Consider the following 25,987-nt stretch of genomic DNA (forward strand, 5'->3'; position numbering starts at 1 on the left):
TATACAAAGGTGGTGCAAGAGTTTTTGCTGGTATTATTGAGGATACCTTAAAAGTTCAGGGAAACTGCTAGTTTTGGGGCAGGGGACAAGGGTAATATAGATACACATTATCTGATAATATTGGTCAAAGTAACACTTGCACATACCTCAAGAGTTCTTGTTTGTTACCACAATAGAACATATTAGCAAGACGTTCTGAGGGCAGAAACCTTTCAAATGAGCAGGTAGCTAATGCCAAGGAAGCAAGCTTAAATAACTTGAAGGGGTGTGTCAGGGTAATTAACTATACAAGAACACCAAGTCTTAATTGTTTACACAGTAATGTCAGAAGTGTGAATAAAATGAGTGAATTCGAACTGCTGATTAGGACAAGTAATGCTGACATAATAGGGCTTACAGAAATGTTGTGCCACCTGAGATAGTGTACTGAAACTCATCACCCCCTATGTATAATGTATTTAATGCGAATTACAGTGTCTGAGACTAGGCACCAGCGAGGTGATCTGATAGAGGTGTACAAAGCCTTGAATGGTTTGAGCATGCTCAATGCTGATGGGGCGCCTCCGTAGCCAGGTGGGAAGGAGCAGCAGTGCGTAGCACATGTTTCTTGATTAGACCGGGGTTCGAGCCCGTCACCACCAAATACGGAGGATGCGGAAAGGTCAGGAAATGACCACCGCATATCCCGGAGCAATATGGCCTTAGTTGCTAATGCTCCTAAAAACAAAATAACAACAACAATGCTGATGGGATTCTTCCTCTTGCTCAGAATAATCACCTGAGAGGGCATAAATTTAAATTGAGGAAAGACAGATGTAGGATAGATGTGCGGAAATTTGCCTTTAGCCAGCAGGTGGTTGGTAGGTGGAACAGACTTCCATCCCTTGTCGTGGAAGTTGATAGCCTAAATAAGTTTAAGGCTCAGCTGGACAGGTATTTCGAACGAACAGAGGGGTGAAGTGGAAGTGGTTATTTTTTATTTATTTATTTTACTTTATTTTTTTTTTTTTTTTTTTTTTTTTTTTTTTGGCTGATGCTGCATAAGCTTGCTTTCTTGCATCAAATGCCTCTACTAATGCTAAAGAAGGACAGGGAAGAAAGAAGGGGTGATGGGGTCATGCTTTTTATCAAAAGCAGCCTGAGTGCGATGAAAGCTTTCCCGGATCCAGATGTTTCACATGCTAGTACAGAATCTGTATGGTGTAAGATAGTTGGAAGCAAAGGTATAATGAGAGTGGAATCTACAGGCCAGGTGAAGGTTATGATGAGAGCCTCTACATGCAAATGAAATGGGCAAGTAATCATAAATGTCTTGTTATGGGTGATTTTAATTTGCCTCTAATTGATTGAAGCAAATAGGAAGGAAACTTGACATGGGGACTACATTTTTAAATCACTAGATGATTGTTATTTGTATCAACATGTCAGGGAAAGCACTAGGAAAAGGATATTCTAGACATCACCAATGAACCAGATGACATAATAGGGCTGATAGTACAGGAATAATAGCAGGAAGTGATCATGGAGTTCTACAGTGGAAGATCAAGAGAGGTAGCAGTAGTTAAAGGCAAATGAATGGGTTGAGTGCAGGAAAGGAAATTACAATGGTTTAAGGTGCTACATGGCTTCTAATAACTGGATAGATAACTCAGAGCAAATAAAAATGAATTATAGTATACCTTTAAAACATATTTTCCTCCTAGTGATATTTATTCAGCCAATGGGAGAAGAAAGATGCAGGTTATGTGGTAATACGTAACAGAAGCTTGTTTTACTGTGCTAAAACAAGCTTCTGTTTAAGCGTGGTCACACGCTATGTTTATCTAACATGACCATGCGGTACCATTCTTGATTTGCATATGTAACTTTTTTATTTAAATAAACGAAATGCAACGAGGCATAATATTTTAAGAGTTAAGATTCTATATCTATATAATATCGGTGTAGATACATCACACACAACTCTAAGTAGTGCACCCACTGATGAAAGGCACTCACCAATGAAAGGCCAACAAGCTTTTAAACGGTGTTGTCTGGGTGGTGGTGCCCACCAAGAATAAATGACAATAGTCTTCTCTATTAGTGAAGCTTTACTTATAGTGCAATACATAACTTGCTGAAAAGGATGAGCACGATGTGAAATACAGATCAAATGCCTTTCACACTACGATCGTAGTTTTTCTTTAAGAGTTGTCTATGGTGTATCTACACCGATATTATATAGATATAGTAACGTATTTATGCATTTATTTTTGATTCCAAGTTGGATTAATAATGAAGCTTGCCAGATTACTTGAGCAGAAAAAGACGGCATGGAAAAATTAGAGCAATAAAAAGTGCTGAAGCCTATATATAACAGCTACAAATTGATCTGTAATAGTGCCACAAAAAAGGTTAAGCTGGCAAAAGCAGATTATGAGAAATTGCTGGCAAAGGGGGGGGGGGATGATAAGGAATTCTACACATATATAAATGCAAAGAGAAGGACAAACCAGACTGGACCCTTATGTAATGGGATAGTATTAGATACCCCAGCTGAAGTTTTTTTTTTTTTTTTTTATGTAAACCCCAAACACGAGAGGTATTAGAACCTATAGTACTTAGTACCGTGCTTGGGTTGGAGGTTGAGAAGATGAAAGAAGATAATTGTTGACATTGGACTTGAACTTCTGTAGACTGTAATTTTCAGGAAATACGTATGAAGGAAGGTTGTTCCAGAAAACGGCAGTTGAATGAATAAACGAGGAAGATGAAAAGTTGGTTCTGTGAGTTTGGAGTTGGACAGTAAATGGATGTTGGCTGGTGGCGGCACGCGTTCGGACTATTTTGAAAGAGCAGGAATTATAGAAGCCAATTCAGAAGAACAGTGGCCATGGAAGTATCTGTAGAAGAGGCATGCAGCAGAAACAGTACGTCTGTGAGACAGCGAGTGAAGAGACCTTGTTAAAGATGAATCATTAATTAACCTAACTGCCCTCTTCTGAATGGAATCAAGACGCCTGAGAGAGGTTTTGGGGGCACCGCCCCAGATGGAACAATATTCCATGGCTTGTTTGTTTGGTTTTTTTTAGGAGCATTAGCAACTAAGGCCATATTGCTCCCGGATATGCGGTGTTCATTCCCTGACCTTTCCGCATCCTCCGTATTTGGTATATTCCATGACAGGGCGGATTTGTGATTTATACAGAGTGAGCAGCTGTTTGGAAGAAAAGTAACGCTGAGAGCGAAAGAGAAAACCAAGTTTTTTAGATGCAGAGGAAGCAATATTTGAAATGTGCTTGTGCCAAGAGAGAATAGAAGTCAGGGTAATCCCCAAAAGAGATATATCATTTTGCCTAGAAATCAGTGTCTAAAGATAAGCATAGGAGCAGAAGAATTCTTTTTGCGAGATATAAGACAAGACTGAGTTTTAGAAGGGTTGAAATCAACTAAGTTGTCTTTGCCCCACTGGAGAATTACCTGAAGATCGGCAGCAGATTTTCAAGAAGTTGAAGATTCTCAAAATGTAAAGTGGAATGCAATGTGCTATCATCGGCAAAACTATGGATAGGATTTCCAGTCAATGGAAGGTCATTAATATACAAGAGGAAAAGAGTGAGGGAAAGAACTGAACCTTGGGATACATCGGCATTAGTGGAGAAGTTAGAAGACAGAGAGCCATCTACCATCACCCTCAATGAGCGATCAGAGAGAAAACTGGATAACTAATTACTAAAAACAGTTGGCAAACCATAAGATGTTTGGAAGACCTTTATGCCAAACATGATCGAAAGCCTTTGAGAGAGCAACTACTTGTGTTTCACCGAACCTTTCCATTGAATTAGTCCATAAATGGGTAACATAAGCCAGAATATCACTAGTGGATCGACACTGACAGAATCCATACTGGCAATCGTTGATCAGACAGAAGGTTTCTAGGTAGCTAAAGAGTTGGCGGTTAATTGATTTCTCCATTACTTTAGAAAGAGTAGAAGTAATTGCAATGGGGCAATAATTGGATGGGAGGGATTTGTCACCCTTTTTAGGAACTGGCTGGATATGAGCAAATTTCCAAGCAGAAGGAAAAACACCTTTGGAATAAGAAAGTGAAAAAAGGCGGCAAAGAATAGGAGTAAGTTCAGGAGCACAGGTTTTGAGAACAAGTGGAGAAATACCATCAGGACTTGGAGCTTTCTTAGCATCAAGATTCGTCAAAATCCTTTTGACGGAAGACCACAGGGGGCCTTGAATGGAACGTGTTGGGAATGGTGGGAGGTGTTTTACCAAGATCATTAATACGAGTTGGAAGAAAAATGGGATGCTAGCAGGTCAGCTTTATCCTTGGCTGAAGTGACAACAGAACCATCTAGTTTGGATAGAGGTGGGAGCAGAGATGGGCAAAAGTTGTGACCAATAGCTTTGGCAAGAGACCAGAATGCTCGGCTACCATTAGGGCAAGAAGCAAGTTTTCTACTCTTAGCCTGTTCAAACTCTAGTTTGGACTGATTAATAACTGCTTTACAATTGTTGCGAGCTTTGGTGTAGGCAGAAAATGAAACCAAAGAATTAGAAACAAGCCAATTACAATATGCAACATTCTTCTCTTGAACAGCCTTAGCACATTTATTGGAAAACCAAGGTTTAGATAAAGGACGAGATATTAAAGTGGAGTGTGGGATAAAGGAGTCTATTCCTGCAAGAATAATTTCACTGACACGATCTGAGCAAATGTTGACATCAGAAGTTTTGAAACAGTAATCCGACCAAGGAAAAGAAGTCTCGCAGGTCATCCTATTTTGCATTCTTGTAATGCCAAACATGAGGTTGGGAATAGCCATGAGATAAAGGTTCCATTGGAGAAGAGACAATGACCAAGTTGTGAGATCTGAAGTGCCTAAAGGACCTCTCACTTCGACCGTGTACTTAGAAGGGTTGTTTGTGAGAAAAAGATCAAGCATTTTGGCTTCATGATTAGGATTGTCCGGTATTCTTGTAGGTAAATGAACAATCTGTGCAAGGTCATTAGTAATTGCAAAAGGCTCAGCATCTCGACCAGCTGGGTCGGTGTGACTAGAAAATGGAAGCCAGCTGGAGTTGTGCACATTAAAATCACCAAGGAATATTACCTCACTGTTAGGAAAGTTGGACTGGAGAAAGTAAAGTTGCAAAGAGAGGAAGTCAAAGAGCTCCAAGTGATTAGTGGAGTTGGGAGAACGGTAGAGACAACAGATGAATTTGACACAATGAGGTAGAGAGATTTTAAGCCAGAGAAGATCAAACAGAGGAGATTCCAAGTCTGACAGGAAATATCAGAATGGACATATGCACAAGTACCAACTTTGAGGCGAAAGGAATCATACAGCAAATAATTTGGGCATATGAGATGAGCAGTGGTTGAATCAACCGATAACTGGGGGTTGGCAGAATGCAAGTGGAAATGGACATCTTGAGTTGCAGATGAACTCAAGTTACTTTGCATCAATATTTACAGAAGAAAAATCCTTTGTGTCAATAAGAAAGTATTGGGTGAAGTTGAAAAATAGGTAATGATGTTGAAATTTCACACGTTTATTTAATGAAATAAAAACTTGAGCCTATGGGCCAGTAAGGCTCCTGGCGTTGATGGCATCTACCCTGTAATCTTAAGGGAGGTGGCAAGTGAGTGCATTGAACCATTGAGGCTAATTATGAGAGCAATCACTGGACTCATGAGTGATTTTGTTAGACTGGAAATGTGCCAAAGTATCTCCAATACATAAGAGTGGTTCTAAGAATGAAGTAGGAAATTACTAGCCAGTTAGTCTAACTGGTCAGAGTAGTTCACTAGTACGGAAAATCATGGAGACAATGATCAAGGGTGGAATTCAGGATCATTTAGATAGAAATGGAATTCTAAAAGATACTCGGCATGGTTTTTTTAAAGGGAAAATTATGTTTTAACTAATCTGGCTAGCTATTTTGACAGAGTCACTCAGGAGCTGGACTTAGGGAATAATTTTTCCTAATTTTGATAATTTTTCCTATGTTTTTGATTATCATAAATTACATTTATGATAATATGATGTCTTGATGTCTAAATTTGCAGATGATGTAAAGTTTGGTAAAGTAATTAATGATCACCACCAAAGCAGAGCTACTTTAGAGTGACCTAGATATACTTCAGGAATGATCAGAAAAATGGCAGCTATGCTTTAATCCAGCAAAGTGTAAGGTATTGCACCTAGGGAACAGTAACCCCCAAAATAACTTATACACTTGGTGGAGTTGAACTAAAGCCGGTAGTGGAGGAAAGAGACTTGGGTATTACGATTCAGTCAGACATGAAGTTCTCCGAGCATTGTAGACTGGTTGCAAGGAAGGCCCGTGGTGTCCTATTGATGATTTATCGAACAGTTGTCAGTAGAATTAAGGACATAATAATCCCATTATGTAAAGCTATTGTTAGACCACACTTGGAATACTCTGTTCCATTATGGCGACCACACCTAAAGAAAGACACTTGCTTCTTGAAAGGGTCCAAAGATGGGTAACTCGCCTAGTGAGATCAGCAAAAGGGTGTCCATATCAGGAAAGACTTCAAATATGTGGTTTGCAGAGCTTGGAAACTAGGCATCTTAAAGGAGACATGATTAAGTATTTAAGGCTCTGAGAGGCATAAGTAAAATGAATGAGTACGAAATTTTCATGGTTGTGATAGTGGAAATAGAAGCCATAATTTCAAGTTATGGGGAAGATGTTTAGATTGGATTCCAGGAAGTTGTTTTAGCCAGTGAGTTATAAATTACTGGAATAAGTTGGGTGGTAGAGGCTGACAGTTTGGGGAAATTCAAAGGTCAGCTGAATAATTACCTACGGGAGGAGGGAAAACATAGGTTGTCTATATCCTTTTCTCTTATTATTTTATTAATTTTTTTAAAAAAATTTATTATTATTACCTTATTATATATATATTTTTCATTTATTTATTATTATTATTTTTTTGGCTGGTGCAGCTTAAGCCATAGTCTTCCTTGCACCATGTGGCCATTGCTAAAACTAGTACTAATATAGGGTGGTTGAGTGGTAGAGGACAGGGTGGTTATTAAAGGCTTGTTTGTTTGTAGGCTTTACGAAGGCCATAACGCATCTTTATTAATAGGCACTACTCTTATACAAATGTTATTAGTGGAATCCATCTGCATTCAGTGCTGAACATTTACTGACAATACTGATGAAGGCATATCAGTTTATGCCTGCTGTAGATACAAAGGCGGCTCTAGTGGCTAATGATAGTAATCAGGGTATGCTACTTCAAGAGGATCTAAAAATTTAAGAATGGGCTAGCGGCAGCAGCTGTGGTTTTGACATAGTGATAAGGTTATATTATTACTGATAGTGATAAGGTTATGTTATGCAAGGTTATGTTATTACTGCAATTGGTAGCAGTAGTAAATATACCATTTGGGTAGCACCAAATTCAAGATAATTTATAAGGAAAAGATCTAGGGATAACTATACAGTACAACAAAATTCTCTGACCAGTGCAAACAGGCTACTAGAACAGCACATGTCACAGAGTTCTGCTAATGAGATATAAGAACTCTGCCAGCAGGTATAAAGAGAAAAATAATCCCATTGTATAAGGAAATAGTTAGGCCACATCTGTAATACTGCACATAAGTTTGGAAAATCAACAGATCTGTTGGTGAGGGTACAGAGAAGAGCAAGATTAGTTAAGGGCACAAAAGGATATGCATACCAATAAATACTGGGGTTTGGTAAATTCCAATCTTTGGAAACTAGGATTATGTATGTTTCCCTAACTGAGTGTATAAGGCTTTAAATATACAATCATCAATACATAATTATTGATGATTGTAATAAGTGATTTCTTGGCTTCAAGAAATGCTACAGTTAAAGTCTCCAACAAATGACATTTCAAAATCAGTGTTATGAGTAAGACGTGATGATCCTTTTTCTGTATCTCATTCGTGGTGCATAGCAGAGAGTTCACTCTCTTGTGGACCCCCCACAGTAAACTGGTCCGTGGATCCTGGTGAGATTTGGTTTACATGCTACTGGTCTACAAGCAACAGAAGATTGTTCTTTTGTTTTTGCTTAGGAAGTATAAGTGTACTTCTGCATGTGACTACATTATACATGGTACAAAAATTAAGTAAAAAATGAGCTTATAAATGCTGAGGGAGAACAAATTTCATTAACTGGTAGTGCATCTTTTCAAATTTGGAAAATTTTGGGGACTAATTTCCAGGGCTTCAGTACCACCGAAGATAAAGAAACAGATTAAGCAACAGATCTTTTGCAGTATCAGGTTCTGTCAGTTTCAACATGCAAACCCTCTAGAAATTATGAAAGAAATGCACAGTGGTTCTTGGTTGGGGAAATCTCAAGCACAGAAGGAAATTTGAAATATAACACTATTTAAAGTTATGCCTAGCAATTTTGAGTATGAGAGGATATTCATCCTGGTTAAAAAGTCAATCTCAGTTCAGATATTCTTTTTCTAATGAAACTCTGAAAATACTCTTGACAGACAAGTTTGGGCCATTAACTTTTTACACTCAACACTTCTGAATAGGGCAGTCTGGAACTGTCTTCTTTGACAGTTGTAATCACTTAGTGTCTAACAAACATTCCAAACCAAAATCAACCAATAAAAAAATTAAGATATAAAATGTAAGCATTTTATATCTTAATATAATATGCTTATTGTCAATGAAATTTAAACTCAAGTCCAAAGTCTGTATTAAAAAATCTAATTTCTGAAGGTTGACGGGTGTCAGCTATGGGCACTTTATAGCTAAACATACATACATATTTTTATTGAAAAAGAGTTCCTAGAGAAAGAGCCAACTCTCATTTGCTAGTTTTTCTTGGGATAAGTATGTACCACCACTACTACAAAAATTTCTGGACTGATGTTGATTGGCTTTTACTCACACGATGAAGAATATGAACTATAAAAACATCAATTATAAGTCCCAGGGGTTCAAACTTTTAAATCCCTTAAATGGTATTGGTATAATCACATCTAGAACAGAAATAGAAGGTAGTAGTACCACAGTAGTTGGTTTTATTATTTGCATAGTGCATTAGCATTTTAGGTCACATGGTGCTGCATGAGTGTATAAGTGTGTATTCATGAGCTGATTTTCATGTTCAGACTTAAAAATCCAGAAAAACTTTGGAGTAGAAAGTCCTACTCCCTCAAGTCTGAGACTGGCAAACTACACATGACTGAAGAGGCCTTTTAAGAAATCTTATCTCAAACAGGATTCAAACCTATACCACTCCAAACAAGTTACAAGCAGGAAAATACTGCTATGCTGTCACAAAAGACACCACAGAAGTAAAAAGATAGAAAATTAACAGGATCCCACAGCCATACTTGTAAAACAAATGAACAAACTCAAGTACCATCCAACTTCAGTTTATGTCAAAAGTTCTGGTGCCACCAATGATGTCCTTGCCGCCTAGGAGATCACTGATGTTATTCCAGATAGGCAGACGAGCCATCGTTCCTTGAATGTTACTGATTGATAACCTGGGAAACACAGTATAACCTACAAAGATGAGCATTTACTTTGCAGATTCCAGTAGTTCCAGGTTGCTCCATCAGGGCTGTAGTTTTATAGCCAAAATGTTAGTTTTTATTTTAACGATAGTTAACTAAGTTTGTTAATTATTGTATTGTAAAGTATGTATTGTATATTGTGAAGAAGTGCAATGATACAAATAGTGTATATTCAGTGTTTCTTATCTACATAATATCTTTCAAATCTGGTTAAGAGGAATTTTAAATTAATAAAAACAGTCAGTACTTACAGGCACCATCTTCATCATAATTAGACAAATCAGGTTGAATTGTCCTGCTAAATTCTAAAACATTACACCATTGGTCCTTATTAATTACTCTGTATTTTGATTGCTGGAAAAAAGTAAAACTATTATGTTACATGAATTCTGAAATGTGTTTACAATAAAGTTCCAAACAAGAATTATAATTTCTGCATTTTTAAAATATTAAAATGTTAATATTAGGTTTTGTAATAGTATTCAGTGCTCAGACAACTTTAATAGATGACCTGTTATATTTCAATACATATTAATCCTATGAAGATTGAGAAGGCAGTGATTCTTAATTATCCCTAGCTACACAGTAGTATATAAATGCCAGCAAAAATAAATCATAAGAGAAGTTATTTTATTGCACTAACTAAAACAAACATACAAAAATATAAATGTACAAAAAAATGTAAACTCGTACAAACCCAGAAGATAAAAACAAGCTATTAAAATCAACGAAAATATAAAAAAGTTATATAGGAAACTTCATTGAAGAGACTAAAAATTCATTTTAGCTTGAGAAGAGAATGTTTCACTGCATTATATTTTTTGTCTTTGTCTGGGGACTCCTTGTTCCTTCCAGTAACAGAGTTTTGGCTAATGCTCATTTCAAGTTACTAATATTGTTTTTAATTAATCACTAGCTACTGTGTAGCTAGTGATTAATAAAAACAGTCAGTACTTACAGGCGCCATCTTCATAATTAGACAAATCAGGTTGAATTGTCCTGCTAAATTCTAAAACATTACACCATTGGTCCTTATTAATTACTCTGTATGAATAAATAACACACTGTAATAGCAGTATTACAGCTGTCTCAAAGCTTAAGGCTTACCATCAGATGGTAGGTGACCCCTGTGCTGAAAAATGAATGCATAAAATCTAAACATGCAGCTAAGCAGTGTGGGAGTAAAACTTCTTATCAAAATTGTGTGAAAAAAGAAGCTTCTTTGAATTTTTTCCCCTGCCTTTACTGTGTGGGTACTTAGGCTGAATTCAGAGACAGTTATCCACAAGTCAACTCAAATTTACCAATATTGTTTTTAATTTATTAACATTGCTAGGGAGTGAACCTGCACCTTTACTGATTTGTTGCACTGGGCCAATGAAACCCAGTAACACAAATTAAAATAAACATATTGTTTTACTTCCACATAGTGCTTAGTTGCCCATTTAAATTTGATATTATTCATTGTTCGGCATGAAGTCACTGAACGAAGCCACCTGTCTGATGAAAAGCTACTAAGCTTTGAAACAGCTGTAATTGGAGTTTTTAATGAAAAAGTGGGTTCATACTTAAAATGTTTTTTGTCTTTACTGGCTGAGGAGCTTTTGTTCTATCCTGTGAGTGTGATTAGACTTACACTCATTTTTAAAATGACATCAATATTCATGAGTCAACCAAAATTTGCTAATATCAATTTTTAACTTAATAGTATCATTTGGAATGGACCACATTTAATTAAAACTCTAGGGCACGATTATTACAATTGTTTCAAAGCTTAGTGGCTTCTCATCAATGGTAAGTAGCTTCAATTACCAACCTTATGCTGAAATGAATAAATAACAACATTGAATCTAAATGATAGCCAAGCAGTGAGTGGCAGTAAAATATCATTAAATAAGTAGCTTTGGTTGTGTGTATAATTTAACTCCCATTAGTGGGTTGCATTGGCCAGTGCAGCAAATTAGTAAAAGAGTACCTCACCAGTCTTGTACAGGTCCACCACTTCTGACCACATGCACTCATTTGGCTTACCTTTCTTCCAAGGCTGCAAAATTTCATTTGATTCTGCCCATCTGAAAATGTGTAGGATGTTATGAATGAGCTTTTCAGTACTTGGATCTAACAAGTGTGGGATGCCGTGTGGTAGCATTGCATTCTCTCAAGACCTTCCACATCAGAGTTTATGCCACAAGATATCTGGGTTCTGATGTATGCTAAGGTAGCAAAAATTGGGCATAATCCTTATGGGTTTTGACAATTAACTATATTGGTGTAGATACACCATAGTTAACCCATAAATTTGAACTATGTAAGTAGTGTAAAAGGCATCATTTTAATTATATCTCATAATTTATGGGTTAACTATGGTGTATCTACGCTGATATTATAAAATTAATTATCAAAATCCATAAGGATTATGCCTTGTGCATTTCATTTTCAAAATACATTACCACACCCTTTTGGCATCTCTCATATTGTGGATATAGCTTCGCAACTGTGATGGCTTGCTGTATTACCTGGGTACCTGCCCGCCCACTGATGAAGCACAATAGCTTCGAAACGATCGTCTGGGTGGTGGTATCCTCTGAAAATAAATAACACAATCTTCTCTACTAGAGAAGCTTTATTTATTTGCTATCTTGTTTTGAAGGCACCCACAATACGAGATACAATTAAAATGCCTTTTACACTACTTACGTAGTTCAAATTTATGGGTTAACTATGGTGTATCTACACCGATATTATATAGTTAATCATCAAAACCCGTAAGGATTATGCCTTGTGCATTTCATTTTCAAAATAGCTTAATTAATATGTACTGTAATATGAACATACTAACTAGTTGATATTTCTGTTCACTGACATTTTTTTTGGGGGTTATAAAATTTAAAACAGTAAAAAAGATAAGCAATCAATAACAAAGAACACCGCACACAAACATTGCAACTAATGAGATATGCGCAAAAATGAGATATGGAGTAACAAGTTTACGAAGCTTAAAAAATAGGAATAAAGAGAAGATTCTGAAAATTTATATGATTGAAGAGGAAGGCAAAACACATTTCGGCATAATAACATAAAAACCTACATCATTCCAGCTATCAGTATTATCGCAAATGCAATAAGATCGAGTTTACTATCCGTTTATGATAGATTGCACTAACAGAAAAGCCCAATAAACTGGAAACTGAAAATTGTTCTATAGTAGTGACCTCCAGGAATGTGCTTTAGAAAAATATGTCTCCTCAAGTGATCCTCTTGCACAGATTAATCACCTGAGGGGACAAATTCAAATTGAGGTAAGACAGTTGTAGCATAGATGTGCAGAAATTTGTCTTTAGCCAGCTGGTGGTTGATTGCTGGAGCAAACTTCCATCTGTCGTTGTCAAAGTACACAGCTTAAATAAATTCAACTAGACAAACATTTGGAATGAATGGATGGGCAAAATGGGAATTTTTTTTTTTTTTGCTGATGCTGTATAAGCTTGCTTTCTTGCATCATATGCCTCTACTAATGCTAATATCACAAAGGCATTCCAGATTGATTCCTATAACTGAACATATGATAACAATTAAAGTGTAGTTTGTTTAAATGATTTGAATTGGTTTTTTGAAATTAAAGTGGCTGATTTCACTAACCAGTGTTCACGTTAACCAGCACCTACTTATTTCACTTTACGACAGATTGGGCTTACAACTGTCTCTGACTTTATGAAGTAGAAGTCCTTCCTCCTAGCCAATAGCATTTGTAAACATACTGGCCTCTTGCTGTTTTTACATACTTTAGTTAAAGTGATTTTTTTGTGTTGTGCTTTAATCAACATATTAGTTTTAATCAATTTTTTTAATCAATATATAAAATTTCCATTATAAAAATCACTTTTTAGAGATATAAATAGCTTAGTTATATAGCAAAAATTATCAAAAAACTGTTATTCGGTTCACATGATATTTTCATGATACAGGTGACCCCGCTTAACGCTGATAATTTGTTCCGGGAAAACAGAGCACTAAGTGAATCCACACTAAGCAAGCTCCGCATTCCCATAAGGTAACATATGTATTTGTTAGTTGCGGTCGGTGCCATTGGATATTTTCTGATCAATAATAAACAGTAGTGAAAAGATGCACAAATGCCGGTCAAAATATTTAATATTCAAATATTTGTACATATAAAATATTCTGCATTACATACGTATATAATTATGTGGTAACTACTTACGTATCACAATTAAAATCATGAATTTAATTGATCTAAATTTATTTTAATTGATGAATTTAATCATGAAAAATGTGTCAATTTTGGGTTGAACTTTGGCCCTCTTTTAAATAAACTACAGGTGACCCCCGCTTAACGCTGATCATGCGTTCCGGAAAAACAGAGCGCTAAGTGAATCCGCGCTAAGCGAGCGCCGAATTCCCATAAGGTAACATATGTATTTGTGAGTTGCGGTCGGTTCCATAGGATATTTCCTAATCAACAATAAGCGGTAGTGAAAAGATACACAAATGTCGGTCAAAATATTTAATATTCAAATATTTGTACTTATAAAATATTCTACATTACCTACGTATATAATTATATGGTAACTACTTATGTATCAAAATTAAACTTAAAATTCCAATTAAAATCATGAATTTAATTGATCTAAATTGATTTAATTTAATTATGAAAAATGTGTCGATTTTGGGTTGAACTTTGGCCCACTTCCAAATAAACTAAAAGGGGTATTAATTTTAAATCTCTCGCAGCGTTACCACCAACAATAAAGTCAATCGATCCTTCGCCGCTTTGAAACCTGGCATGTTTTATCTTCTTTCAATATAAAACTTCTTGTAGGCAATCGTTTCCACAAAAGTCCTGCTTCATCTATGTTAAAAAGTTGTTGAGAAGTATAACACATAATACCCCTATTCAATAATTTTAACAAGTTCTTTTTTGAAACTTTCGGCTCCTTGATCTGCACTTTCGGCTTCTCCCTGGATTTTAAATCTATTCAACCAGCCCTTACTAGTTTTAAATGGTTCCACTTTTTTTTTTTTTTTTAGGTGGTTTTCTTCAGATCATCATATAGGCTAATCTCTCTCTCTCTCTCTCTCTCTCTCTCTTTTATTATTTATAATATTTAACTTAACTGAATTCTGCATTGGATATTATCTTCAATAAAATTAGTTAAAGTCTTTCCATTTCAATCGTAATAGCCGGCCTAGCCCTTGTTGCTTGCAGTGGGACAGCTATCTTTCCCACTGCTAAAATTAATTCTTTATTTTTTTTTATAATTGTTCTTACAGTTAAACTTGCAAGTCCTAAATTATGGCACACATCCGCTTGTCTTTGACTGGAATCGATTCCCTTCAAAACGTCTAATTTAATTTTCAAATTCAGTAGTATTTTTCTTACATTTATAGTCTTCGTACTGCGCCCAGACGTTGTTGCTTTTTTATTCTTATTGGCCATTATTAACTGTTCGAAAATATAACTGCGTTGGTTGCATTAATTATGATACAATGTTCAAGTAAACTGTCCGTTATGCACGATGTCTAATACTGTACTGAGTGATGACTAGACCTCGGATAAATGCATATAACGCAAATATTACAAGCAATATACTTGATCATTTTTTAAAATGTTGATCTCGGAACTACGTAACAAGTCACTGTACTGCAATTAAATTAGCGCGCGAGAGAATTTCACTGAGCGTGGGAATATTTCTCAAGTTTGTGTGGGAAACGTTTTAACCGTATTTTTTATATTCATTTTCAAGCTATCGACTCCATCAAATGAAACGATTTCGTTAAATATGCCAAAAATGCAATCTGTAAAAGAGCGTTATAGTGATCTGTGACAGCGTTATAGTCAGATAGTGGTTATAATATAAGAACAGCGTTATAGCGAATCAGCGTAAAGCGAACCGCGTTATAACGGGGGCCTGCTGTAAAAGGATATTAATTTTAAATCCCCCACAGCATTACCACCCAACAATAAAGTCACCTGATCCTTCGCTGCTTTGAAACCTGGCATGTTTTTTTCTTCTTTCAATATGAAACTTCTTTTAGGCATTCGTTTCCACAAAAGTCCTGCTTCATCTATGTTATACTCTTGTTGAGAAGTATAACACAAAATACCCCTCTTCAATAATTTTAACAAGTTCTTTTTTGAAAGTTTCGGCTCCTTGATCTGCACTTGCAGCTGCGCCCTAGATTTTAAATCTATTCAACCAGCCCTTAACAGTTTTAAATGGTTCCACAATTTTGTTTTTTTTTTAGGTGAGTTTTCTTCAGATCATCATATTGGCTTATTTCTCTCTCTCTCTTTTTTTTTTTATAATATTTAACTTAACTGAATTCTGCATTGGATATTATCTTCAATAAAATTAGTTAAAGTCTTTCCATTTCAATCCTAATAGCCGGCCTAGCCCTAGTTGCTTGCAGTGGAACAGCTATCTTTCCAGCTGCTAAAATTAATTCTTTATTTTTTTATAATTGTTCTTACAGTTAAACTTGCAAGGCCTAAATTATGCCACACATCCACTTGTAGTTAACCAGAATCAATTCGCTTCAAAACGTCTAATTTAATTTTCAAATTCAATCTTTTTCTTACATTTAGTCTTTGTACTGCGCATAGACATTACTTTTTCATTCTTATTGGCCGTTATTAACTCTTCGAAAATGTAACTGTGTTGGTTGCATTAATTACGATACAATGTTCAAGTAAACTGTCCGTTACGCACAATGTCTAATACTGTACTGAGTGATGACTAGACTTCGGATAAATGCATATAACGCAAATATTACAAGCAATATACTTGATCATTTTTTAAAATGTTGATCTCGGAACTGCCTAACAAGTCACTGTACTGCAATTAAATTAGCTTGCAAGAAAATTTCACTGAGCGTGGGAAACATTTTAATGCTGTTTTGCTATTCATTTTCAAGCTATCGACTCCATTAAATGAAACGATTTCGTTAAATATGCCAAAAATGCAATCTGTAAAAGAGCGTTATAGTGATCTGTGACAGCATTATAGTCAGATATGGGTTATAATATAAGAACAGTGTTATAACGAATCAGCATAAAGCAAACCACGTTATAATGGGGGCCTGCTGTACAATGGTGTCTCTGGAATGGATTAATATCAGAACACAGGGGGGGGTCCACTGTATTTATGTAAATGTTTCATTATAATAAAATTATTGATCAATATATAAAAATTTACATTTATTGCTTCACATACTTCATACTCTGCAGCTAGTGAACTATGGACTCTCTCTCTCTCTCTCTCTCTCTCTCTCTCTCTCTCTGAAAGCTAGTATCTCATGTAATCAATTTCAGATGGCTTTGGTTAAGCTTGTACTTAGTACCAGACATCTTCCCTCTCTGTTACTCTTTTTTTTAAAAATGAAAACCCTAGCATGAAAGGTATTAGAACCTACAGTACTTAGTACCATGCATGGATTTAAGGTTGAGAAGGTGAAATAAACTTTAATTTCCGTAATTTTCAGGTAATACGTATAAAGGGAGGTTGTTCCAGAAAACAGAAGTTGAAAGAACAAATGAGGAAGAAGAAAAAAAGTTGGTCAGTAAAAGGATGCTGCCTGGTTACAACACATGTTTGGACTGATTTGAAAGAGAGAGCAGCAATTATAGAAGCCAGTTTAGAAGAACAGTGCACATGGAAATATCTATAGAAAAGGTATGCAGTAGAAACAGAAAATCTAAGAGACAGCAAGAAGAGATACTTTGGGGGGGGGGGGGCACCACCCCAGATGTGGGAACAATATTCCATAGTAGGGTGGATTTGAGATTTGGACAGTATGAGTAGCTGCTTGGAAGAAAAGTAATGCAGAGAGTGAAAGAGAAAACCCAATGCAGAGGAAGCAATATTTGTGATGTGCTTAGGCTAAGAGAGATTAGAAATCAGGAAAATCCATAATAGAGATATGTGATCTTGTCTAGAAATCTAAGTATCATCAAAGATAAGCATAGGAGCAGAAGAATCCTTTTTGTGAGATATAAGAAAGGACTGAAATCAATTAACTTTGCCCAACTGGAGTATTACCCGAAGATCGGCATTTAAGAAATTGGTAGTGGATATATGTTTACATATTTTTTCCTGAAACAAAGGAAGTTGCATAACAATGCATTTACCATTCAACTTAAAGATCAGGAGGGATTAAAAAAAAAAAAAAAAAAAGAAAAAGTGGTCTGCAAAATAATTGCAAAATTCTGGGTGGAGTGTTAAATTATTTCTGGCACATACATAGTGTATTGTCATCAATAAAAATTTGGAAAGCACTTACTTAGTCCAAAGTTACATCTTCATTTCATACAGCAAAATACCATATTCCATGAAAAGTAAAACTACCATTATGCATATAAAAGTTAAAGACCTAATTATTAATTATTATAACTACTAATCAAAGAAATACTTACATCTAGGAACTGATGAAAGGAACCATACAAAGGCCAATGTTTACCAAGAAGCAACTGTAACATTGCTTTTGCTGTATCAATATCCATATTCCTTTGATCTTTATCCTAAAAAAGTAGTGTCACATATCAGAAACACAAAAATGGATTTCATTTTTAAAAAAAATGACCTTTCCATAGTACCAAAAAGTGATATATCATCATCTGTTGATACTAAGAAATACAAGTACAAAGTTTAAGTCAAATATGCACTGTTGGTCCATGCAGTTTTTTGAAAATTTTACCAGTGAATTTAACTGGGGTAATAACTTGAGTCTAAAATGCTGATAGAGTTTATATTTAGGACCCACTTGCAGGGAAGTGTTGAAATTTCACAAAACCCAGTCATTCTGTGACAATTAAATTCTCTTCTTGCATCTTCACACTCGTGGGACTATTAAGCCTGGGCATATTCCCTATGTGCAAAGTTAAAAAATACTATGCTGAAGGTGAGCACAGTGATGTGAATAAATGTAAACATAAGCTGAGGTGTGGCATCCACATCATACTACACAAAGGAATACTGACCTTCTGTGAAACTAGGCAATACTAGGTCGTAATGCGCTCTTATACATTGCAATAACCACTTTGCATAATGGAGGCTTGAAGTAGGAAAAACCCATGTTTGATGCACAGGGCAAAGATTGAGTACAGGTGACCCCCGCTTAACGCTAATAATTCATTCCGGAAAAACAGAGCGCTAAGTGCATCCGCAATAAGCGAGCGTCGCATTCCCATAAGGTAACATGTATTTGCGAGTTGCAGTCAGTGCCAAAGATATTTCCTAATCAATAATAAATGGTAGTGAAAAGATGCACAAATGTCAGTCAAAATATATTTAATATTCAAATATTTGCACATATAAAATATTCTGCATTACATTACAGAATATAATTATGTGGTAACTACTTATGTATCAAAATTAAACTTAAAATTCCAATTAAAATCATGAAAAATGTGTCGATTTTGGGTTGTACTTTGGTTCTCTTCCTGGTAAACTAAAAGGGGTTTTAATTTTAAATACTCCACAGCATTACCACCCAACAATAAAGTCAACCGATCCTTCGCCGCTTTGAAACCTGGCATGCTTTTTTCTTCTTTCAATATGAAACTTCTTTTAGGCATTTGTTTCCAAAATAGTCCTGCTTCATCTATGTTAAAAACTTGTTGAGAAGTATAATACATAATACCCCTCTTCAATAATTTTAACAAGTTCTGTTTTGAAAGTTTTGGCTCCTTGATCTGCACTTACAGCCTCTCCCTGAATTTTAAATGGTTCGACATTTTTTTTAGGTGAGTTTTCTTCAGATCGTCATAGGTTAATTTCTCTCTCTCTCTTTTTTTTATAATATTTAACTTAACCGAATTCTGCATTGGATATTATCTTCAATAAAATTAGTTAAGTCTCCCCATTTCAATCCTAATAGCCAGCCCAGCCTTAGCTGCTTGCAGTGGAACAGCTGTCTTTCCTGCTGCTAAAATTAATTTATTTTTTATAATTGTTCTTACAGTTAAACTTGGCAGTCCCAAATTATGGCACACATCCGCTTGTCGTTGACCAGAATCGATTCGCTTCAAAACGTCTAATTTAATTTTCAAATTCAGTCTTTTTCTTACATTTATAGTCTTCGTACTGCATCCAGACACTGTTGCTTTTCATTCTTATCTGCCATTATTAACTCTTCGAAAATGTAACTGCGTTGGTTGCATTAATTACGATATAATGTTTGAGTAAATTGTCAGTTACACACGATGTCTAATACTGTACTGAGTGATGACTAGACTTTGGGTAAATGCGCATATAACGCAAATATTACAAGCAATATATTTGATCATTTTTTAAAATGTTGATCTAGGAACTACGTAACAAGTCACTATACTGCAATTAAATTAGGTTCGAGAAAATTTCACTGAGAATGGGAAATGTTTTAATGCCGTTTTGCTATTCATTTTCAAGCCATCAACTCCATTCAAATGAAACGATTTCGTTAAATATGCCTAAAATGCAATCTGTAAAAGAGCTTTATAAGATACAGGTTATAATATAAGAACCGCATTATGACGAGGGCCTGCTGTATGTTCTGTATCATGCAGTTTGAATCATGTCTTTTGTTGTTATAATAAGGAACATGACGAGAACCAAAATTCCTGATTTTGAGGATATAGTTTAACAATTTTTGCAAGCTGAATGCTAGATAGTCTACCAGACCACACACAGTGTACAAGTTTTCAAATTGAATGGGTTGAAGTCCTAACATTCTACAAGATTTTTAATGTGTGTGTGTGTGTGTGTGTGAGAGAGAGAGAGAAAAAAAAAAATCTCACCATGTTTACGTTTTACTGATGGACATAACTGATTATTTCAATACTCAAAATAATTGATTATATGCAAATTACTTGATTATGAAATCAACTCAGGCAATATTTCTGAGTGGTGACAGGACTATTTAGTTTTGATAATATACATTACTCTGCTATTTTTTTTTTTTTTTTTTTTCCGTGCTTCAGATTTTTTATTGATTTTGTAACCACCTAATTTGCAAATAATTGATTAAGAAAATGCTATAATGCCTCCTGATTATGCCCAACACTAGTTTTTTTTTTTTTTTTTAATTATTGAAAGAGGGGTAGGTAACCCAGAAAAAGTTTGGGATGAGGGTTATGAGACATAGTAACAATATTTTAATACAGATTAAAACTCTAAGTTCAGAATTGACCTTCACTGCAATCTATACAGAATTGTATTGATTGCAGGGATTTTCAAAATGTGTTCCATGAGGATTTCCATAAAATGATCCCACTGGTTCTGCAAATGTTCTGTTAATTTATCGATTTAATTTGCACACGTATCCTCCCACCCAACATTTACTTCACCTATGTCAATGCATCAAGAACAGCTGGTAAAATTAATAAAGCACACTTACCTGTAAAAAGAACTAAACCTCCTGAAAATATTGCTAATCCCTTTAAATTTGCATGGTCTCAATTTCCTTCTAAAATATGCCAAACCTCATTCAACTTTTCTGAATCTCAACAAATTGGTTCCTCATCCACCACTCCTCTCATTATTCCTAATTATTCATTCTGTGATTCCTACTACTTTAAAGGTGGTACTTCTGCAAGGCTACTCTGATATTCCTCCTCAGAAATTTTCCATTCTGGAATGATCTCTTTGTGATGTCTTCTGGTTTAAATTTCCTTAACCCATTATGTGCAATTAATTTGTTGCCTCTATCATCATTTACCACTTCTACAAATCACTGAGAACTTTGACTTTTTCTTTCTTAGAAACTCCACTTCCCCCCTGCTAACTTTTTTAAAATGAAGTAATTTTCCTTGGTGATTTTAACATTCACAACTCCACTGAGTATCCATTATCTAGTTGTATAGATGAAGCTAGCAGTTATATGAATATGAAAAGGAATTTTCATGATCTCTAGATCCTCTTTCCTTTGGCTAGACTACTTTTTAAATCTTCTGATTTGAATATTGATCAAATGTGCCAATGAAGTTATTCTTTTAGTGATGAAATTCTGTATTCTTCCTTACACTCTCATCCTACATTTAGACAGAAATGGAATTCTGAATGAAACACAGCATAGTTCTGTAAAGGGAAAATCTTGTTTAATCAACCTGGTTAGCTATTTTGGAGTCATTCATTTGGAGTCATTGGTACAGGGACCCTTCTTGTTTTTGATGTTCTTAAATGACATAAATGAAGGGATAGAAGGCATATCAAAATTTGACATGCCCTCTATCTCTTCATAAAGAGTTAACGATCAGTACCAAGCACAGCTTCTTCAGGATGACTTAGATTTCAGAAATGGTCAGAAAAGGTCTTTTAATACAGAAAAATGCATGGTCTTACACTTGGGGAATAGAACTCCAAAATAACTCCACACTTGGTTTGGGCTGAACTAAGAGTAGAGGAAGAAAGAGAGGACATGAAGTTTTCTGAGCAGCATAGATAGGTGGAGACTATGAGAGGTAGATTATGAGACTACACACAGAATACTGTGTCCAGGTATGGAGACTGCACTTAAAAAAATACATTGGGCTTCTTGAAAGGGTCCAGAGATGGGCAACATGCTTGGGATCAGCAACAGGGCACCCCGTATGAGGAAAGACTTTGATATGTGGGCTGCAGAACTTGTAAAATAGACACTGTAGAAGAGATCTGATTGAGGTGTATACAGCTCTGGGAGGAGGTGAAAGTAAAATGAAAGAGGGTGGAATTTTCATTGAGATAAATGATTCCAAAACTAGGAATGATAAATTCAAATTATGGGAGGAGGGCTTTAGACCAGACTGCAGGAAGTTCTTTTAGCCAGTGAGTTGTTAATTATTGAAATAAATTGTCTCCATGGATGGATGGATGGATGGATGGATGAGGCTTACACCTTGGGGAAATTCAAAGCTCAGCTGGATGGATACATATGAGGAGAGCGTCAAATAGGTAGTTTATTTTTTTTGGCCAGTGCAGCAAAAGCCCAGGGCTCCTTTGCTCCATATAGCTAATGCTATGCTAACCATGTCTTCCAACAAACACACTAACTTTCAGGATAACACTATAGAAAATTGCAACTGCCTAGTATTTAAGTCTCCACCTTATTTTCTGCCTACATTAAACTCACCTCTTGCCCAAATGGTAGTTGAGTCTTTTGGTACCTTGCCAAAACTGGTTGGATGCAACTTCAGTCTATCCATACTTCTACCTCTGTTACATAAAGATGGTTCTACTACACCACTACCTATTTAAAGCTAACTTATTAACATGTTACTTTTCCTCTAACAATTGCAGCGACCTTGATAAATCTATTCTTACCATAGGAAACACAATCCAGTCATGCCTTCTTGATATTCCAACAAAACAACAGAGGAATATTACTTACACCAAAAAACCCCAGGTTCTGAATAGCAGTTTTCAATTTGCTCTTAATGCCTCTACTTTAGAGTTAACTCATGTTTTGTTATGATCTTTTGTCCTCTTATCCCATTGCTATTTTTCCTTCCACATAGAATCAGCTCTTATCCAGTCACTTCTGAAATAAGGGTGACAAATTTCTCCCTTCCAATTACAGTCCCACTGCATTTATCCCAATGCTTTTCAAAGTAATAAAGACCCGTCAACTGAAAACTATTTACATGTCAAACTGGTGATTAAACAAACAGCTAAAACTTCTCAAACATTCACCACCACTTCCCCTTTGTAAATGCAAATGTACATTTTGAAGTTTATTTACACAAAATTTCAAAAAACTGTCTATATATGTACAGTTGTTTTGAAATTCTACATGGATGAAGCGGTATTTATTAACTGTTTAAAAGTAATGATAGCCGTGTTCACATTTATAACAGTTTCAAAAATTTGCATAGCAGGATATAACCTTTCAAAAAAGGTCTGAAATAATATGGCTTTACACAAGCTGGAAATGAAGAAATTTGCTGTAATTCACATCCAGTAGTTGATGAAAGAGGATTGAGTAATACATATATAAATGTAGTGGATATTATAATATAAAAATAAAAGCAACAACTGTTTTTATATATTTAAAAAAAAATTAATTTAAATTTTTTTTTTTTTAAATGAAACAAGAAGATATTAAAGCCCAATAAATTAAGTAATAACAACATCTACGTATCCAAAAGCAAGATGCAAAAGGAAACAACTCAACAACATACTGACATTTATGAAAATTTCTTAATCCTCCCCCACAAGTTAGTAATACTATTTAATTTGCAAAATCAATTTCTTATTAAAAATTACAGTAATTCTTTTTTAAATAATTTATTTAATTTTGCTCTTTTCTTTTTTCAATTTAATACTAGCTTTTGGAAGTTTATAATGTGGCTTCCAATAAAATATTTATTTTATACAAAAGGTTTAAGTCTAACATCAGTTTTCGGAATTTTATAACACACACTGAAGAAATATATATATATATATATATATATATAAATTTTTTTTCTTTTTGAGAAAATTTTGTGATTGGTTTTCTCTGCACTCAGAGTGAGACCAGAGTGTTCCTACTTGTAGTAAAGACTCTTCCCACCCATTGAGTATGTTTTACACCACTACCTATTTGAACAATCACCAAGCGTTACAGTAATTATTATTAGCCATATGGTACAGCAAAAGCCTCAGGCTTTTGCTGCACCATAAAAAAAAAAAAAAAAAAAAAAAGAAAGTTACCTTGAGTGAGACAGGGGGGGGAAGAGAGAACAGGAGTTAGAAGTAGAAGGGAATCACCAAGAATTTTGTTTAAATATGTAGAAGGAATGCTTTCATAATTTTCTTTTTACAAAAAGAAAATTATTTAAGAATTTCTTTAGCTCAATGAGTGGATTATTCAAAAGCAGAAAACAATGACTTTTGTATTTATCCTCACTATAAGCATATTTCAGATATATTGCATGCATCACAGATGCTAATTTGAATTTCCAAATTGTATACATTAGAACCCTGTTAATCTGGACTGGTTTTTCAGTCAAGAGAAAATTTCTATCAAAAAAAAAAAAAAAAAAAAAAAAAATATCTGTTCACTGACATTTTGGAGGGGGTTTAAACTTTAAAACAGTAAAAAAGATAAGCAATCAATAACAAAGGACACTGCACACACAAATTGCAACTAACATGATACATGCAAGTGAGAACAGAGTAACAAGTTACGAAACTTAAAAAATAGGAATGAAGAGAACATTCTGAAAATTTATTTGTTTTTGATATGATTGAAGATTGCATGGAAGGGGAAACACTTCACCATAATCACATAAAATTCCAGCTGTGGGTTTTTATGTTATTATCAAAAATTCAATAAGATCGTATTTACTATCCGTTTGTAATAAATTGCACTAACAGAAAAGCCTAATAAACAGGAGGACTGCTAATTGTTTTATGGCTGTGACCTCCAGAAATCCAACTGGACCACGTGGTATGGTTGGAGACAATTGTAGGGTAATCTAGTGTGCTGGCCTATTCAGTTAACAGCTGCAGCTAGCACTGTCCACGCGTACACCTTACCTCAATTCTTTAGTGTATTTTTGTGTTTTTACTTGTTTTTATTATTTTATTTTTTTTGTAGTTTTGGGTTAACAGAAGATGGCAACAAAAAGAAAGAGCGTTACTGTGTTGATGGAACAAAATCTGAACGTGCTTTTTCATATCATATCGATAAGGGGAAAAGTTTAAGAAATATCGCTCTCAATATAGGTGGCAAAACAAACTGTTTCCAACTGGAAAAAAAAAATAGGAAAGAAAGCAAAAACTTTTGTGCAAAAATGGCGGCCAAAGACAGCTTAGGAAATAGAGCTACCATTAAACAGAAAAAAAATGAAAATTTGGATGAGGCCTTATACATTGAGTTTTGTAAAGAACAAGTGCAAGGGGTTCCTCTTTCAGGCCCAATCCTTCAATCAATGGCTCTTAGCCTTAATGAAAAGTTATGAAGTGACCTGTCTTTTACTGCAAATTCGGGGAGGCTATGATGGTGGAAGTAGCATCATGGAATCCAACAGCTCGGAATTACAGGTGAAAGTCTCTCTGGTGATTGTGTTGCAAGCGAAGAATTTAAAGTAGTTTTCTCAAGTTTATTAGTGAAGAAAATTTAGTTACGTCCCAAATTTTTAATGCTGACGAGACTGGTTTATTTTTCAAAATGTTAACCAAAAAAACACTTGCCTCAAAACTTCACTCTTTAAGCTAAAGGACATAAATCGAGTAAGGAAAGAGTGACTTTGCTTTTGTGCAGTAACGTATCTGGGAATTTAAAGTTACCACTGTTAGTAATAGGAAAATCTGCTAAGCCCCGCACTCTTAAATTAACTTAAAATGCCCTACCAGCTAAGTACACGTCACAAAAATCACCTTGGATGAGCTCACCTCTTTTTAAAGATTGGTTTTTCATCTTGTTTGTTCCCTTAGTTAAAAAATATTTAAGGGATCAAGGACTGGAAGAAAAAGCAGT

General features: G+C 35.2%; 1 protein-coding gene across 4 annotated transcripts in view; it reads right to left on the reverse strand.

Moving 5' to 3' along the window:
- Nucleotides 1-25,987, reverse strand: part of SCCRO4 (DCN1-like protein SCCRO4) — a 240,956-nt gene that overhangs the window by 3,743 nt on the left and 211,226 nt on the right. For all 4 annotated transcript variants that reach the window (XM_090379057.1, XM_090379058.1, XM_090379059.1 and 1 more), the window contains 2 exons: nucleotides 17,988-18,092; nucleotides 9,805-9,907 (listed from right to left, as the gene is read on the reverse strand). In XM_090379057.1, the coding sequence (XP_090235183.1) occupies nucleotides 9,805-9,907; nucleotides 17,988-18,092 (208 nt within the window). The remainder of the gene's footprint in view (nucleotides 1-9,804; nucleotides 9,908-17,987; nucleotides 18,093-25,987) is intronic.

This window comes from Mastigoproctus giganteus, chromosome 8, assembly GCF_048544385.1.
Source record: "Mastigoproctus giganteus isolate SK-2022 chromosome 8, ASM4854438v1, whole genome shotgun sequence".
Classification (NCBI taxonomy): domain Eukaryota; kingdom Metazoa; phylum Arthropoda; class Arachnida; order Uropygi; family Thelyphonidae; genus Mastigoproctus; species Mastigoproctus giganteus.